The following is an 18495-nucleotide window of genomic DNA, read 5'->3' on the forward strand; positions in this document are numbered from 1 at the left end:
CCTACTCACTACAGATATCCAGATTAAAGCCTACATATAAGCAATCAGTAGCCAGCTAGAATTCAGGGACTTTGATACGGAATTGACAAATTATCCTGTTGTGAAGTTGCCACATTTCAAAATGGGATGCTAGCAGCCCCAATTAAACACCAAACAAATTGCAATAATTGTTTTTCTGTTTTTTTTTTTTGTCAGGAGTGATTTATACATTCATATAGGCAGAGTTTAAGTGGACTTTCTGGTGAATTATCATTGATTTGTTCATTATACATTTTTTGCTTTAATAATAGAGCCTAGTGTCACGATCAGATCATTTGTCTGTCTGTTGGCCTCTCCTCCAAGCAGAGTTCCTCATGTATTTAATAAATGAGAGAAGTGCATACAGGATAAATACACAAACTTTTCATGTTGTATGAGGTACTGAATGTTTAATCTAACAAACTAAACTCATTGCTGTTTCTAAACTGTAAGTATTCTGATTTTATTATTACAAGTCAAATTTAGCTCTCTGAACCTATGCACTACATGTCTGGTGACACATTTGTCAACTGAAGACCTAAAACATTTTACCTCCAGCTATTACAAAAGACGACTCTGGGGAAAAACAATGTAACTGGCCAGGCATGGAAAAAAATGTTTGGAATACTCCTATATATGAATATTATTAGCTCAGTGCTTGCTATGTATGCATACCACTATCTACATAGTGTGTTAGAATGCCACTAATATACACAGAGACAATAATATACACTACATTATTACAGGTTTCAGAGTAGCAGCGTGTTAGTCTGTATTCGCAAAAAGAAAAGGAGTACTTGTGGCACCTTGGAGACTAACAAATTTATTTGAGCATAAGCTTTCGTGAGCTAAGTGAGCTGTAGCTCACGAAAGCTTACGCTCAAATAAATTTGTTAGTCTCTAAGGTGCCACAAGTACTCCTTTTCTTTTTGCGACTACATTATTAGTTACAAATAAAATCTGGGGTGGATTTTCCTATGTTGTTCCATAATGTCAAATCCATAGAGCCTTCCTATAACATTGCCTGCAAGACTATATAGACTCAGGGTACTAACTGAGGACTTTTATCAAACACCCAACTGGGGTAAATTTCAATATTGCTCTCCTGTGCCTCACTGGAGGACCACACAAAATCATGTAGTTAGAGTAAATTTAACACAGTTCTTTTACAGTAAAGATACTAATAATTAAAAACAATTCTCAATCTCTGGATAGCACTAAAATGTATGGACCCATAAACTCAAACCATCTTAGACAGATTGTAAATGCTGGAGACAGAGGTCTTCTGTTTATTCACATGACAGGTAGACTACAGCCAATGGCAGTGCAAGCTGCCCTAAAAGGGTGAGAGGGAATCAGTCTGTCTATGGCCTCTTTACTGAGACTACCAACAAGGATACCAAGTGGAATGGTGGGTTTTGTGATATAGACAAGTTTGACAAGGACCTGGACTGAGACTATCAACTTATTTCACAAAACAGCTAATCAGATGATAACCACTTTTACTTATAAACCAACCTGTCCAAATTCAAATTTCTGGTCTAAGGTCAGAAAAGGTTTTATAACTGTTACCATTTTCATGGGCCATCCATTCCCTCACAGATACAGACTAAGATTTTTCTTTCCAACCTGAGCCATATTATAATACACTGATAGTTAGAGAGACTGTACTTCTATTCAATGGTAGTTGTGTGTTTTGCCTGAAACACTGATCTTTTACTTTTAATTTTAAAAAAATATCAATTGAACATGGAAGTTTTGTGCTTCATCACTGATCAGTTAAATAAGACAAAGGAAAGACTTTTGTAATTGTGCTGACACATTTTGAAAAAATTCTATCAGAATTCTTCTACTTCTATCAGAAGTAGAAATTAAAGGAGCGGATTTATGGTCAAGAAACTATTGGAAGGAAATAGCACAATAAATTCTTTGCTGCAGGAATCTGAAAAGGACCATGACAGATCCTTATTGCTGAGAAACCCTTCCTGGCCTGATTGGCTGGCCAACATAGCTATTTCCACAAAAGTTTGCTTTAGATGGATTTACTTCTATCCAGAAAATCACATAGTGTTCCAATGCTAACGCTATTTTCCCATTAGATAACACATAAACCTACTGGGACTACAGGGTTATAGATTTCTTCTTTCTGAATAGGATTTTTTATTGTTAAAACTGATGACTAGTTTTTTTTTTTTGTTCCAAACTTTGTCAGCTACTACTTGTATTTACAGAATGCTGATCGTGTTCTCCAGGAAATGTACTGCTCCCCAGCAGACTAATCAAGAAGAAAGATTTTATATTTCTACAAAGGTGCTAAGCACTTTTGTAGAAATAGAACTGATCCTCTACTTCAGTGGTTCTCAAACTGTGGGTTGGGACCCCAAAGTGGATTGCAACACCATTTTAATGGGGTGCCAGGGCCGGCATTAAACTTGCTGGGACCCAGGGCCGAAGCCCGAGCCCCACCGCCCCAGGGCTGAAGCTAAAGCTTGAGCCTCACTGCCCGGGGCCGAAGCCCAAGCCCTAGTGTCACACAGGGCTGAAGCCCTCAGCCCTGGGCGACACAGCTTGGGTTACAGGCCCCCTGCCTGGGGCTGAAGCCCTTGAGCTTCGGCTTTGGCTCCCCCGGCCCGGGGCAGTGAGGCTTGGACTTTGCCCCCCCCCCCACCCGGAGCGGAGAGGCTCAGGCTTCGGTCTCCACTCCTGGGGTTGTGCAGTAATTTTTGTTGTCAGAAGGGGGTTGCGGTCCAATGAAGTTTGAGAACCCCTGCTCTACTTGAAACAAGTTTGCAGGAAAGTTGGCAACACAACAGCATTCCTTATATTCACAGGTTTTCATAGACTGGCTGTGCTAAGAAGCTATGCTCAGACAACTGGTGCAGTCAACATCTGGAGATACCATGGCAAAAGATCAACAGAATACTTTTAGTGCAATTAAAGGAGGAAAATTACTTCATTATATAGAAGACAGCTCTGAAAGAACATGTTGGACTGTATTACTGCCCTAAAGAAAGATTACTTTTAAATATGTATAGGCTGAATAAACTAATGAGAGAAAGCAGGTAATAATGATTCACAAAGAAATCTACGCGAGTATCTTGCATCTCATGTAAGTGAGTGGCAATATGGCTAATATGGTACAGATTTTCCTGGAGGAGATTCAATACAGTCTTCATAACACCTTACAAATATTTATATATAATTTCTCTCTCTTTTCCCCTCCCTCACCTACCCCCTTCGACCAAAATGCGGTGGAACCCTCAAGATGCATGCATTAGCCTAAGTAACTGCATGTTCATACTCTGTTAACACTTGACTTTCTCCCAACCCCTCCCTGCATTGCTGTCAATTCCGGCTTTTGTCTTAATTTAGACAGGAAGCTCTCCATGTATTATAATTATTAATAACAACAATTTGTATTACAGTAGTGCAAAGACCACCCAGCCAAGATCAGGGCATATTAAAACACTCCCTGCCCTAAAAAGCTTAAAACATAAATTAAAACTGGAGCAGATATTCAGTCTTTACTTGTTTTAGATAGTAATGTGTGTATGTCATTTAAAAATAACAAGTACTGTAATAACCATAAAACACTACTGCCATCCCTAATGCTTTCAAAAATCATGAGCTAATCATGAGGGACCCAGAAAATCTTGAGATATTTTAAAAAAATAAATAAATCTGAGATTCTTATGTAATCACTTGACTCCAGCTGTTGGGGCTTTAAACACAGCATATCGCAAGATCCAAATGGCAAGAGTTGACAACAACACTGCTATGATGTAATTTTTACTTCTCATGCCTATTCCCACTGTGTAAGAAAAATATTCATACTCTTACTCACATCTAAGGTAATTCACCTTTAGTACATTATTTGTAATTTTGAGTCAGTCCAGACAACCAAATTTGTCATGTTTAACCAGTAGATGGAGACACAACATAGAGAAATTTTAAAACAAAGGAGAAATTAGTACTTCTCACCCTTACAATGAAAAGCCAAGCGCAGCTTCAAAAGGAAAGAACCTAGCAGGGAATATTCACAGAGCCTGATTCTTCACTGCTGTTTACCTTGTATAGTGATTAATAATTCTGTAAAGGGAGTGTGAAGTAGTTATAAAACACCACCAATTCAGATGTAAATAACCAATAAGGTGCAAAACATCGGATAAGAAGAAAAGCTCTGTATAAGCTCAAAAGCTTCCCTCTCTCACCAGCAGAAGCTGGTCCAATAAAGATATTACCTCACCCACCTTGTGTCTCTAATTAGGCGCACAGACATTTACTAGTGTGGATAGATTAAACACAAAAACCCAAATAGCAAGAATTGTGGGTTTACCTGGGACGTTATATGAAAAGCTACCAAAATCAAATGTCAAGGCAAGAACAATTACTTTTCCACTTTATTATTAGCCACATACGCTGCAGCAGAGAGCACAGATAAAATTCTAAGAAAAACACTAGAATATATATCAGTCAAAACCAGTAACAAAATGGCAACTAGGGGAGCAACTGAAAATGGAAATATAAGGATGAAAACATTTTATTATTTGGCCAAGTTGAGACTAGAATTTAAAAGCTTTCTGCTTTTTTGCCCACAAAGTAAACACTCCTATGGAGAAGTTTCGTTTTCTTAAGTTACAGTCCTCTCAACCCATTGCTTTGGGGAACTTTTAAGTAAGGGGACTGCATGCTATCACAATTACGAAGTGGGGTCAGACTGCAAGAAACAACCACTGGATGGCTTAAGACAAGATGCAAGAACAAATTGATGACATAAGCAGCAGGAGAGGAAGGAGAATGATAGTTATAGTGATAAGATCCTGCTGCTGAATGGGTTAGCTAGTGCACAATTTGATATCAATTTAGTTTAAAGTTTTTTGTGTTGTTAAATTAAAATTTCTACCTCTGCCTAGTTTAAAAAAATAAATAAAAAAAATAAAAAAATTCAAACCTCTTCTGCTAGTTTCCAGGGGTTATTTTTAATTCTGCTTTTGCATATAATTGGAAATATATTTACATTTAAACCTCTACCTATTACCAGATTGGCTTTTTAAATTATATTTATCATTTTAAAAAATTAAAATAATACCAAGCAATACAAACAGCTCCCTGATTGAAATCTCTCTCTTGTCCACTCTCCACAATTCCATAACTCCATTCTACTCATAATTCATAAACATTTACATAGCTCTCAACACCACAGTGGGCAAGGTAAGTTATTATCACCATTCAGTGGATGCAGAATCACAAAACTGGAAGGGACTTCGAGAAGCCATCTAGTCCAGTCCCCTGCACTCAAGGCAGGACTAAGTATTATCTAGACTATCCCTGACAGGTGTTTGTCCAACCTGCTCTTAAAAATCCCCATTGATGGAGATTCCACAACCTCCCTAGGCGATTTATTCCAGTGCTTAACCACTCTGACAGTTAGGAAGTTTTTCCTAATGTCCAACCTAAACCTTGCTGCAATTTAAGCCCATTGCTTCTTGTCCTATTCTCAGGGGTTAAGAAGAACAATTTTTCTCCCTCTTCCTTCTAACAAATTTTTATGTACTTGAAAACTGTTATATACATATACAGAGATGGTTTATAACTTGCCAATTGTCAAAGCAAACAGAGTGGCAAAGTCACAGTTAGAATTTAAGAGCTCTTGAGCTTCCAGACTAACACACCATACAGCAGAATCTCAGAGTTACGAACACCTTGGGAATGGAGGTTGTTCATAACTCTGAATAAAACATTATGGTTGTTACTTCAAAAGTTTACACATGAACACTGACTGAACACAGCTTTGAAACTCTACTATGCAGAAAAAAATGCTACTTTTAACCATCTTAATTTAAATGAAATAAGCACAGAAACAGTTTCCTTACCCTTGTCAATATTTTTTTTTAAATTCTCTTTTTTATTTTCTTTGTAGTTTACATTTAATAAAGTACTGTACTATACAGGTGTTTTTTGGGTCTCTCTTGTTGCGCTGCCTGATTGTGTACTTCCAATTCCAAATGGAGGTGTCTGGTTGACCGGTCAGTTCATAACTCTGGTGTTCATAACTCTGAAGGTCTCCTGTACTTCCTGTATCTCTGATGTACTAAAACATACTAACCTGAACCCTACAGTTGAATAATTGTTCAAAAATCATCTTGATGAACTGCACAGATGTATTACAATCATAGCTTCTATTTTGAAAGATGGTTTGCTAAAAGTGGCTTATGTACTGACTCTTGAGGTCAAGAAATGGCCTAATTTTCTAATACTGTAAGGTCTTTTGAACAATGAAATAAAAATAGAATGAATACTCTTCCAGAGACAAACCTATCTTGCTTCAGAGTCTAACAGATGCTCAGAAAACTGGTATTTGTTAGGGTCTGTAATCAGAGAAGAGTCTTCAAGAGAGTCCCTTTAGGAATCAAGAGAAAAACTGATTGCAGAGCAAGAGAGATCATTCTTCTCATCTACAGGTCAGTAGCGGTATTCAGTCATGTTGAACAGGCAAAGCCTGGCCCAAAGGGATGAACAGGCAAAGTCTGGCCCAAAGGGATGAACAGGCTCCCGAGGATAAAAGTCGTCAGCAAATGGTTATAATAGAGCCAAATGACCCATGTCCTATTATATTTATTTGTTATCCCTTCTCCCACAACCTCCAATAGCTTGACTGTTAGTCTCTCCCATCTCTTATGCCTCATCTTTCAAATTGTACAGATTTTTGTGGCAAGGACTGTCATTTACTACGTTTGCACAGTACCTACTTATCAGAAAGGGACCCTACCAAGTTGTGTCATTTATTGTGCTACCACAATATAAATGTTAAATAGTAACAAATGATAACAGAATCAAGTAGAGGAGGAGTAAACAAAAGGAGCTATTTTCTGCAAAGAAGAAACTGGCAAAACAGAGGCCAGTGTAGAGACACTGAGTTGGAATAAGCCCAAAGAGATTCTGGGACACAAGAATCTGAGAACTATCATGAGTATTCTATAGCACTGTAAATCTACAGAGCACGGCCCAGAACACAACACACATGAGCATTCTCCCAAAGGCCTTACAATCCAACTGACAAAAGGGACAAGAGTTCAGGAATAAGGCAGTATGAACTTTAGCAATGCAGAGATTAACTAAAAATAGCTTCCCAAAAGACCATTGAGGGATGTGAAGGGCAAGAGGCAGAATTTGGCAAATGGGAAACTGAAAGCTATTCCAAGCATATGGTAGCAATATGAAGGGGTGCATAAAATTCCCTATGACCACAGAATAAAACAACCCTATTCAAACTAAAAGAACAAGGAGTACTTGTGGCACCTTAGAGACTAACAAATTTATGTGAGCATAAGCTTTCGTGGGCTAAAGCCCACTACATCAGATGCATGCAGTGGAAAATACAGCAGGAATATATCCTAATTATCACTACAAAAATTTTTTTTCTCCTGCTGATAATAGCCCACCTTAATCAATTACTCTCGTTAGAGTTGGTATGGCAACCCCCATTTTTTCATGTTCTCTGTATATCTCCTACTGTATTTTCCATTGCATACATCTGATGAAGTGGGCTTTAGCCCATGAAAGTTTATGCTCAAATAAATTTGTTAGTTTCTAAGGTGCCACAAGTACTCCTCGTTCTTTTTGCTGATATAGACCAACAGTCTACCACTCTGAAACCTGTTCAAACTATTATACCAGAGTTACTTGATCCCCTCAGTTCAGGAAGTCAGATATAGTGGATGCTGCTAAGCCGCAATCCCAATATTAACAACTTTGCTTCACAGCAATATTTTGTTAGGAACCAATCCTGTCCCATCGACTTTAATGTTAATTGGATTCGGCTACTGGAAACAGACATACCACTTAGCAACAACATTTTGGAAGATAGGCCCCAGCCACAAGCAGGTTTGCAGAACTGCAGCCATGAAGGAAGCACTGCCTTCCTTGGCTGCAGCCCCGCACACCTGTCCGCAGCCAGTGCTCAGCACATCCCAGTGCTTCCTTCTCTATCTACAGCCCCGCAAACCTGCATGTGGCCTGGGACCTGCTGCTGCACAGGTGGCTGTGGCACCCACATCCCCGCCCAATAGGGGAACTTCTGTCCAAGACCCGGTGCTGTGGACTGGAAGAGGAGGTTGGAAGGGGAGGCTACCGGCAGAGCAGCAATAAGGAGGGGGCTGCAGCCTAGATGCTGGGGCTTCCCACGAGGAGCGAGGTACCGTGGGCCCACGGAGCCGCACAGTACTTCTCCCTGCACACTTTATGCTACGCCCTGCCCTAATACCAGGGACCCGGGTTCGGCGCATGCCAGCACTTCCTTCCCTAGCTGTAGCCTCACGGGAAGGTTTACACTGGGATGTGCCGAGCACCAACCGCAGGAAGATTTGTGGGACATGTCCCAGCGCTTTCTTCCCTGGCTGCAGCCCCACAAATCTGCCTTTTGCTTATTGGCAGCTCTCAGATAATAGCAACTTTTTTGCTGGAAACCAAGAGATTGCTAATGAGTGGAATCTACTGTAATTAGTTATCTCAAAATACAATCTCAAATCTAGCTAGAAGGATACTTCAGACAATGTATTCACCTTTAAATTGTCTCAGTCAAACTACTCCACTGCATTACCTCATCCATCATCATTCTGGGGCAATGGCATCCTGGAAGAGGTTATTAAAATGAGCCAGTAAAAAACTGGAAGGGGACAAAGGGAGGACAAGCTTTTTTACTTCTCAGGAGGAAGACAGTCTAATGGTTAGGGTGCTAGCTTGGAACCCAGGTTCGGTTTCCTGCACATTCACAGACTTTTGTGATCTCTGGTAAATCACTTAATCTCTCTGTACCTCAGTTCCCCATCTGTAAAATGAGAACGACAGTACTTCCCTACCTCACAAGGATGTTATCAGGCTGAATGCATTAAAGATTGTGAGGTGCTCAGATACTACGGTAACAGAGGCAATATAAGTATACAAAATAAAGAGGATATGGTCATTTCTTGCTAGAGAGACCAGTATCACATTATTAAGTTGAATTAAGAATCCAGCATGAAACTTCATATATCCCTTTAAGGTGAAATCCATCTTTTTCTGTCTGAGATCAAGAAATCTATTGACAAACTGATAGTTGCATTCTCTGACAAAATAACGGTCAATCTCAAGGGCCAGTGGCCATTTTGCAGTCTCATCCTTAGAAATTCTGCCTAATCGAACAATCAGCCTGGGCTGATATTCTGTTCCTCTGTTTCACGCTGGACAATCTCATCAATGGCCAGGTAACCAACCGTAGCGACTAAGACGAAGAGAAAGGCTGCTAGGCCACAGAAAGAATAAAATTTCTTGAAGGAAGTGATACACTGATGACAGTTCTTAATTCAAGGACTTGATATCTATTTAATTTAGGTTGTCAGAACATGTTTAAAATGCCCAGTCTGATTTTGTACTAACTTCCTTGGCAAGATTTCTTTCCCCTCGTTTCCAGCAGAGGCATTATGTGCCTAGCATTTTCTTTCTTTCTCCTTCATTTTTAACGTTTTGATGAGTGTGATGTTTGTGAAAGGCCCTAGATTGACAGTGCAGGAGCACCACCTCTTTTTTTTTTTTTTTTTTAATTTTTTTTCCTCCACAAGAATTACAGCACATACAGCAGCAGTGCAAATTTCTCCAGGTTGCTCCTTCAATTTGCCTCCACACTAAGTTAGAGAGAACTGCTCTAGATGCAAAAGTTCAGTGCAGTCTTCTGGGCTCATGTAATCCTTGGTTCCTCTACTAAGATTTCCAGTTAGTGCAATAGTGATAATGACAACTGTCCCCTGGGACCTAGATCCCATCTCCGTATCCTTTTATCAACTCCTTGAGCTACCCAGACTGTAGGCACCTCCTTTGCAAAACACTGCAAAAGTGCTGAGACAGAACCTAGTCAACTAAGAGAACACCATCCAAGCAAAGGATTTAAAAATGAACACATCATTTTGCCATCTATAAAAGCCCACTGCTAAAATTTAAATTCACCTAAAAACTGGACTTTGAAAAGGCAACTAGGAACTGAATCCAGAGATCCAGAAGTGGCCAGATTCTGGCCTACATTAAGGTCCCTTTGGGCCATATGCAGAAGTGACATAAAGGAACCTTAAAGCCATCTTAAATGAGTACATAAGGATTCCTAGGAGGCGAGGGAAACCTTCAGTTGGTGTAAAGCCTGCATAGCCAGCTCTTGGTCCCTCCCTACAGATGTATAGGTAGTGTGACAGGGTCGGGCCAGATGGCTACAGGAGGTAATAGAAAGCGGACATATTAGCCCCAGGTTAAGTAGGTCCCTTTTCTCTGGGTAAGGTAACAGGGAAGGTTCCAGAACAATCAGGAACCTTCTGGAGACAATTAAGACAGGCTGATTAGAACACTGCAGCCAATCAAGAAGCTGCTAGAATCAATTAAGGCAGGCTAATCAGGGCACCTGAGTTTAAAAAGGAGCTCACTTCAGTTTGTGGTGCACGGGTAAGAAGTGGGGAGCAAGAGGCGCTAGGAGCTAAGAATGCATACTGTTGGAGGACTGAGGAGTACAAGCATTATCAGACACCAGGAGGAAGGTCCTATGGTGAGGATAAAGAAGGTGTTGGGAGGAGGCCATGGGGAAGTAGCCCAGGGAGTTGTAGCTGTCGCACAGCTGTTCCAGGAGGCACTCTAGACAGCTGCATTCCACAGGGCCCTGGGCTGGAACCCGGAGTAGAGGGCGGGCCCAGGTTTCCCCCAAACCTCCCAACTCCTGGTCAGACACAGGAGGAGTTGACCTGGACTGTGGATGGGTTCATGAAAACGGCCAAACTGAGGGCTGCTGTGAAGCTCCAAGGCGAGCAAATCCGCCAATAAGCACAAGACCCACCAAGGTAGAGGAGGAACTTTGTCACAGTAGGTATAGGTGATTTCTTGCATAGGGGGTGGAGGGACTTGCCAAAGCACATTGCATTCCATCAATTCTCACCAGCGTAATGGTTCCTAGGGAGCCATTACAATCAAGTGCAAACTACAGTGGTCAATCTGGGCTTGTCCAGACTAAGATTTAAGGAGGTAGGTAATGCGCTAAATAACATATTTGAAAAATCCCAGTAGACAAGGCACACTGCCTTTAACACATAATGAACTGGCTGAGTTAAAGCCAAGGGTGGCAGGGAGGGGGCGGGGGGGGGAGGGAAGGGGACGACACACACAGAAGGTCTTTTACTCAACTGTTTTAGCATGTGAAGTCTATGCTATATCTGTAAAAGATGGCAGCTAACTCCTAACACCACACCTTTAAATCCTAGTCTGACAAATTAACATACAACCAGGACCATTTCCATCCCCAGCCAGTCCCACAATCCAAGAAAGAAAAAGGTGAGACAGAGTCACATTTGTCTTCCACCCCCTAGTGGCCCCATCCTCTGGTCCTGTGCAGCTGAAGCGTTAGGTCACTACTTTTCTGTTCACACACACCTACTAGTTTTATTGTTTTCTATGTGGTTTTTCCCCTCTTTGATCAGCACTGTAGTAACTTTGGGCCAGATTTTCAAAGGTATTTAGGTACCTAAAGGTACAGCACTTAGGTGCTTAGTGGGATTTTCCGATCTTGGGATCATTAGGCTTAAACTCTAGATATGGGCAGAGGAAGGTCACTTGGTTTCATGGAGGATTTTAATATTTCAAAATTTAGTTTTGTTCCTATTTGGAAAAGCCTTTGGATCCCTGACTCCATGGCAGTCCACCTGACTGGCTGCACCAGATCCGCGGATCCTGGGAGTCCCAGCTGAGCGATGAGACTTTGAGCTTTGGAGCCAGCATTTTCAGTTCCCAATGGGCTGAAGGGGAAACAGGAGCCTGGAAGCAGTTCTGCAGCAGCCCATCAGGCAAGCTGCAGAGAAGCTGGGAATCTAGAAGCCCCACTCAATGGCAGCATGCCACGTAAACCACAGAAAAGCTGAGAGGCATGGAAGCTTATGAGCTAGAACTCCCAGAGCTTGCAGACTCGCAGTTCCAAGCAATCCTCCAGGCAGGCTGCCAAACTGCAGGAAGTCTGGAAGACCAGGCTGCCAAGAAGCTGAATGAGCAAGCCGATAGGAAACCAGAAAGGTTTCCGAGAGAAACCTGCCTACTTTCCATCAGACTTTTGTCAAAATCAAGCCACCTCCACAAAACATTTTGATTGCAATGAATCAGCATTCTCCTATGAAAAAAAAATCCTGTCACAGCATTTCTCACCAGCTCTACTAAATACCTTTGTAAATCTGGCCCTTTTTGCTGCAGGGAAGTGGAGATCTTTTTCTCAATCTAAGGAGAATATACTGTATAACAACTTGAAATCTTGCTTCTTATTGGCAATGGCTTAACCACACTATCTGTGAATATCTGATCATATTCAGATTCAAAAAGTCTTGCTTATCTATTCATATGGTAAAATCCTGACTCATTGATATTAATGGGAATTTTGCCATTGACTTCAATGAGGTCAAGATTTCACCCACAGTGTTTATTATTCTTTCCCTTAAGGGGTTGTCAGTACTGCCATTATAACTTTCACATATCCATTGTATTTCCTATTTTCAGAGGTGCTCATAAAATTTAATTTGTACAATTAATGACATACTACTGGATGCAATTAAAAATCAAAACAAATTTCAAGTTAGGATAAGCATATGTACACACAAAAAACTAGCGAGAGAGCAAAACAGTACCTTCCAAAATCCTAGTTCACTAATGCCCTCCTCACCTACAACGCCAATCCAACTTTAGAATGGAAATGCTAACAGGCTGTGTTATGGTGATGCAAAAGCACCATTACAATACAGTATCTAAAAGGTACAGGAAGGTCATGCAAAGCATCAAAGTCCCTTGGGATTAATGCTGCTTTAATAATGACCTTACAACTAATTTGGAAAACAGCAGGTAATTCAGCCCTTTAGGAGCAAGTGGCAAACTCACTCAGTATTCATAACATTTGGAATCAGAGTATTCCTGGAAAAGTGGACATGGCTACAAACAGCATTTGTCTTACACAAGTAGCAGTCTAATAGAGATTTTTCCACATTAAGCATTTAATTCAATTCAGTTTCTTTGTAATGGACAAAATCTTTATGTATAACAGACAGTTTTAAGGCACTACTAATGCTATGAAGAAGCGAGCAGAGTTGGTTGGGAATGGCAAAAACGGAAACAAGATTAAGATATAGCAGTTTAATTTCCCACACAATAATGCACGACCAGCTGTGTAAACTTTCTTTAGTTAAACAAATGCTCTAAAAGCAAACAGCTAGCAGATTTATGTTGTAGCTTGTTTCCTCAGCAGTAAAGTTTCCTTAAAAAAAATCGTTAAATCACCCCACCCCCGACTGTAAAATGAATTTAAAGATAACTGTAAAAAAAATGCATGAATTTGATAAAGCAGGATTCTGAGCAATTTTTACATTCAACTCCTTAACTATGAACTCTTGCTGACACAGCTGAACTCCTGTCACGCGTACTGCATGCTGTCTGAATGTACTGAACAATCAAAACAGCAGCATGTAATATACCATTATAGCAAACTGACACATACAGACACTGCCAGCTGGAATCTTTGCTTTTGTCTTCTAAAACGATAGGAGACAGCTCTACCTGTTGATTCCAACAACATGCACTGCTCATTCTGTATAGTTTCCTCTTCTGGAAACTCTGAAGTGGCCTTGTTCGGGCAGATGTACTCATGATAGTTACAGACGGAGATCTCAGCCTTGTCCTGTCTTTTCTTCTTTTTTTGATGTGTTGATGATCAAGCAACTGGCTACTAGAAGATGACATTTCCTCTCTGTTGTCTGAAGCTCTGAAATGCCAGGAAAATACTAAAATCAGTCAAAAAGGTCAAGAATGCTCAATACATAAAGGCAACCTCTCACAACTTAGAGGCACATACATTTACATACTAAAGCGTATTAGCCCCATAATTCTAGAGGCACCCAAAATTAACACTTGTGTTTTAACATACTACTTCAAGAAATCACAACTGGTGGCATAAGAAGTTTGTCATTGATGTATTAATATTATGAATTTCCTTTTGTGACACTGTAAGGAATTCTGTATTTATCTTGTTCACATTTTCTTTTCTATTCCCAGACAAAACCTATGTGAAAACTGAGTTAAGGTTGAAAGTACATAAAGTTCCTGGAATTATAATACTTGCTTTTAGAATAACTACACCAACTCCGTTATGCATTTTACCCTTAATGCTGAGAACTCTATATCTCAATTCATGACATTTCCCTATTTATCCACATTCCACTGAAGTAAATGGAATTACACTGGCATAAGTAACATGGGATCAGGCCCATCATCTTGTCTCAATGTAGCATGGCTACTTAAATTATTTTAAATGATTTGGCAAATGTAACTAAATAGAAAAAAAAACTACTATAAACCAAGGCTCATTCAGAATAAAAGATATCAGCCTAGTGTGACACACTTGTATTAAATTATAAACTCAATTTTGTATTGTGTGTGTTCAACACATGTCTAATCTTGCCTAAGACAAACCCAAGGAATTGCATTCTAGACAGCTGCCCTGCCCAGGAAAGGTATTTGACATCTTATTGAAGGATTATGCTGAGAAGCTATCAGCAATCTGGAGCCACTGGATTTGATTGTGTCTCAATTGCTGTCTCCCACCCTCAAATGAACAATGTTTTTTCTACACAGGGGCATGAGCATGACGAGGGGAGGGAGCCTGGAGTCTTCCAGTAGAGCCAGGGTTCTTAAACTTCATTGCACTGCAACCCTCCTTCTCACAATGAAAATTACTACATGACCCCAGGATGGGGGACCGAAGCCTCAGCCCTGCCACCTCAGGTGAGGGGGGGAGCCTGTAACGGGAGTCCCATCACCCAGGGCTGAAACTCTCGGTCTTTGGCTTCAGCCCCAGGCGGTAGGGCTTGGGCTTTGGACCTGGGCCCCAGCAAGTCTAACGCCAGCCCTGGTGACCCCATTAAAACAGGGTCGTGATCAATTTTGGGGTCCTGATCCACAGTTTGAGAACTGCTGCAGTAGAGCACATGGTAAGGAGACAGAAATTCTATTCTATTCTAAGTAGCATTTACAGGAGAGAGAGAGGACGAGAGGAACTCCACCCAGTCTGAACACAGTCAAACCCTGGACTCCTGAGTCCCAGAGGAGGTCAAATCAGACCAGGATAGGGTGCAGGCTTTTTGTTGTTTTCAAAGATCTGTTACTCGAGAGCTTTTAAGAATAGTCACTCTGTATTCCTTGCTTTGTTTCCAGGTACTGCCTGGCTTAAAATAGAAGCCCAGAGAGCCCTCAGCCTAGGAGCAGCATGTGTGAGTGGGAGGCTCTGAAGCACTGGTTTGAGGGTCTTGAGCAGCTGAACTGCAGAGTCCCATCCCCCAAGGAAAGGCCCAGGCACAAGGTCTAAGACAGAGAGTTAGAGAGAGTGATTAGACTCTGCCCAGACCCAGCTGGGTTTGAAGCACATTGAACCCAGCAATTAAGTCCCCTCACTGTAGGATAGCATCATCAATTCGGAGGGTACCGGGCCAAGTTGTAACACCTAACCTCTTTCACATGTGGATTTCTCCAAGTGTAAACATCTCGCTAAACTTGAGCCACATGCACGCTGCTTATAAACCAACACTCATTAGTGTGCAGTATTTTAAAAAGGAACAAAAAAAACTATACTGTGAGAAAGTATTAAAAAGCCAAAAATAGTACAAAGCACCCAGAGACAATAATCATATAAGACTGAAAGCAGCTAAATCAGTGTTACTAATTTAGAGCTGGTTTGCCTCATCAGACCAATTTCAATGCAGTATAAGAATCCAAAATACCCTCCACTTGGATGGGAATGAATCAATAAGAGTGCATTTAACTTTTATAGTATCCTGCTTTATTTTGTTGCTGTAGCAACATCTGCCTGCAAAGTTAAAGGCTCACTACAAAAAGCATTCAAGTGTGCGTTATTTTTATAACATCAAACACTACAAACAACAAAACATTGAATTGCCTGAGAAATGTCAGTAGATGAGATATTCATGCCCTGATTTCATAATAGGTAATCTGTCTGCACCAACTCCTGTTATTTTTTATCTTGTTTGATAAAATCCACAAATCACAGATTGCTTATACAACTGTTAAGTGATAACAGACAATAAAACAATAGAAATGAGCTCATTACAATACCAACAATCAATCTTTTCTGACAACTAGCTCTAAGCTGAAAAACGGGGCCCTACAAAATAGGACCGTCTGCCTATAAGACATTTAATTTTATATATATTATAAAACAATTGTAATATAAAAACGTATACTATATTACACACACATATGACTTGGTATGGTATGAAGTGTATTCTTTGGCATGAGTCACAATGACCACTTTACTCATCAGTGATGAAGTCAATGAGTTAAGCAGACAATACCAAGTGCTAATAAAATCTTTATACCACTCAACGCTATCATGTATTCTGTACATATTAACAAAAATTAGAAAGTTATTTTAAAAATTGATTTCTCTTTTTTAAATGACTGTTTCCCTCCATCTGCAAAGTCACATTATTTTCACAAGCCCAACCGGGCACACTTGTGAAGACAAGAACTTCTTTTAAAGCCTATACAAAATTTATTTTGAACAGTTTTTCTACACATAAAAATGTCACTACTTTATACATTCTGATCTCTCATGACATGACTAACGTCCAGTTTCCTGGACAGAGGCGGCCGATTTCTGGGATCCTGCTTATCCCCTATACCCTACACATCTCTACCTCCTAGACTATTATATGCCCTACTACACACTATCCTATGTTCACTTCCATACCTCACCAACCCTTGAAGTCTCCTTGCCCCAGGGACTCTTGCTCCTTCTCCATGTTCATGGCCACAAGCTCGTCTCTTCTGCTCTTCTCTTCCATTCCTCCCCTTGACGTCTCCTCTTAATGTTTCCCGACTCTCGTTCCCCATGCCATTTTAAAAGGGTGACATTTTCTAATATTGATAATGATCAGAGTTTAAAGGTTGAGCTGTATAGGAGAGTATATGGATGGAGAGAGGCTGGGCATTAAGGGGAGCCACAGAGTCGTACTACACAGCTGGGGAGCTGGGATGGGTGGTAGAGGCCAATGGTACCCAGACTTCCTGCTTAGTCTGGTGCCAGAACCTAAACCAGCCGCTTCGTTCTACAGACCCCTTCCCATTTCTCCAAGTCCCAAACTCCATTCCACAGTGAAGGTCTTACACATTGTACTTCATCTTTAACCATTTCTATTTTTTTCCTCTTTTATTGTTATTAATAGTATCATTAATAAAAACAGAACTAATTGTGGAAATGGGTACGGAGTAGGAGGAGAAGTCCAAGAACCAGGGAAGATGGGCTGGGACTGTGGGAACTGGGCAGCACAGTCAATGACTCAGTAAGAAACCCTGCTGCCAAACCCAGCTCCCCAGTCCTTGTGAATTCTGCCTCCCTAACCTTGCTGCTCTGTCCGGCTCTTCAATTGCCCGGCTGATGTCCTTGCCAGCTCCTCCCACTGTCTGTTTTAAGACCAGTTTCTCAAATGCGTGGCCACATGCAGCCACCAGGGGCTTTTCTTGCAACCACAGCCTGAAGCCTTGGGCAGTGATTTGGGGGACGAGGGTCTGGTGCAAAGCAGCAGCCCCTCCACCTATATACACCAGCAGGATTGTACCCTGCACCTCTCCAGAGATACAAACAGTGAGAGAGCTTGGGCTTCGGGCTTCAACCCTGGGTGGCAGAGGGCAGACTCTGTCCCCTGGCCACAGGGCTTTGGGCTCTATCCCCAGTGCAGTGCTTCAGTCTCTGACTCTGGCCTCGGCTGGGCAGCGGCAGGTTCTGGTTCAGGTCCCTGGCCGCATATCGGCAGGCTTTCCCTGCCCACCCATCACCCCAGCCGCCGCTGCTACTTCTGGTCCCAGGCTTCGGCCACATGGCAGCAGGTTCCATTTCCTGGCCACAGGGCTTTGGGATCTAGCCTTGATCCCCAGCTGTGCAGTGGTGGGCTCCAGCCCTGGGCTTACCACGACCACCCTGCTGGCTCCTCCAGCCCCGGACCTCAGCCACGCAGCAGCAGCCTCCAGCACCTGGTGGGGGGCTCGGGCCCTGGCCCTGGCCCCAGCCCCAGCCGCACGGTGGTGGGCTCCGGTCCCAGGCTTACACCCAATTGCCCCTGACCCCCCCACTGCCCGCCCCCCATCCATTTTCCCCATTGCCCCTGCTCCCTCCCTACCACCTCCCCATCCAGGGCCTAATTTGTCCCCAGGCTTGCCCCAGCTGAGTAAGTCTGCTGTGAAAAATGATATTAAACATACAAATATCACTTTTCACAGCAGCAGACTTACTAGCTAGCGTATCTTAAAAAAAAGACAGGCAAGAAACAACAAAAAAGACAAGAATATGGGAAGAGCCTTATTTCTGTTTCTATTCTGTTTAAGTCCAATAAAGACTGGGTGACCAGACGTCCTGTTTTTAGAGGATCAGTCCCG

The 18495-nt window shown here is 41.7% G+C and overlaps 1 protein-coding gene across 6 annotated transcripts in view; it reads right to left on the reverse strand.

Moving 5' to 3' along the window:
- Positions 1-18495, reverse strand: part of KANSL1L (KAT8 regulatory NSL complex subunit 1 like) — a 104664-nt gene that overhangs the window by 38212 nt on the left and 47957 nt on the right. For all 6 annotated transcript variants that reach the window (XR_006278109.1, XR_005295741.2, XR_006278108.1 and 3 more), the window contains exon 6: positions 13609-13813. Coding sequence is in view for 2 of the 6 variants with exons in the window: in XM_043505690.1 (XP_043361625.1) it covers positions 13609-13813 (205 nt within the window). In the remaining 4 variants the exon portion in view is untranslated. The remainder of the gene's footprint in view (positions 1-13608; positions 13814-18495) is intronic.

This window comes from Dermochelys coriacea, chromosome 11 (genome assembly GCF_009764565.3).
Source record: "Dermochelys coriacea isolate rDerCor1 chromosome 11, rDerCor1.pri.v4, whole genome shotgun sequence".
NCBI lineage: Eukaryota > Metazoa > Chordata > Testudines > Dermochelyidae > Dermochelys > Dermochelys coriacea.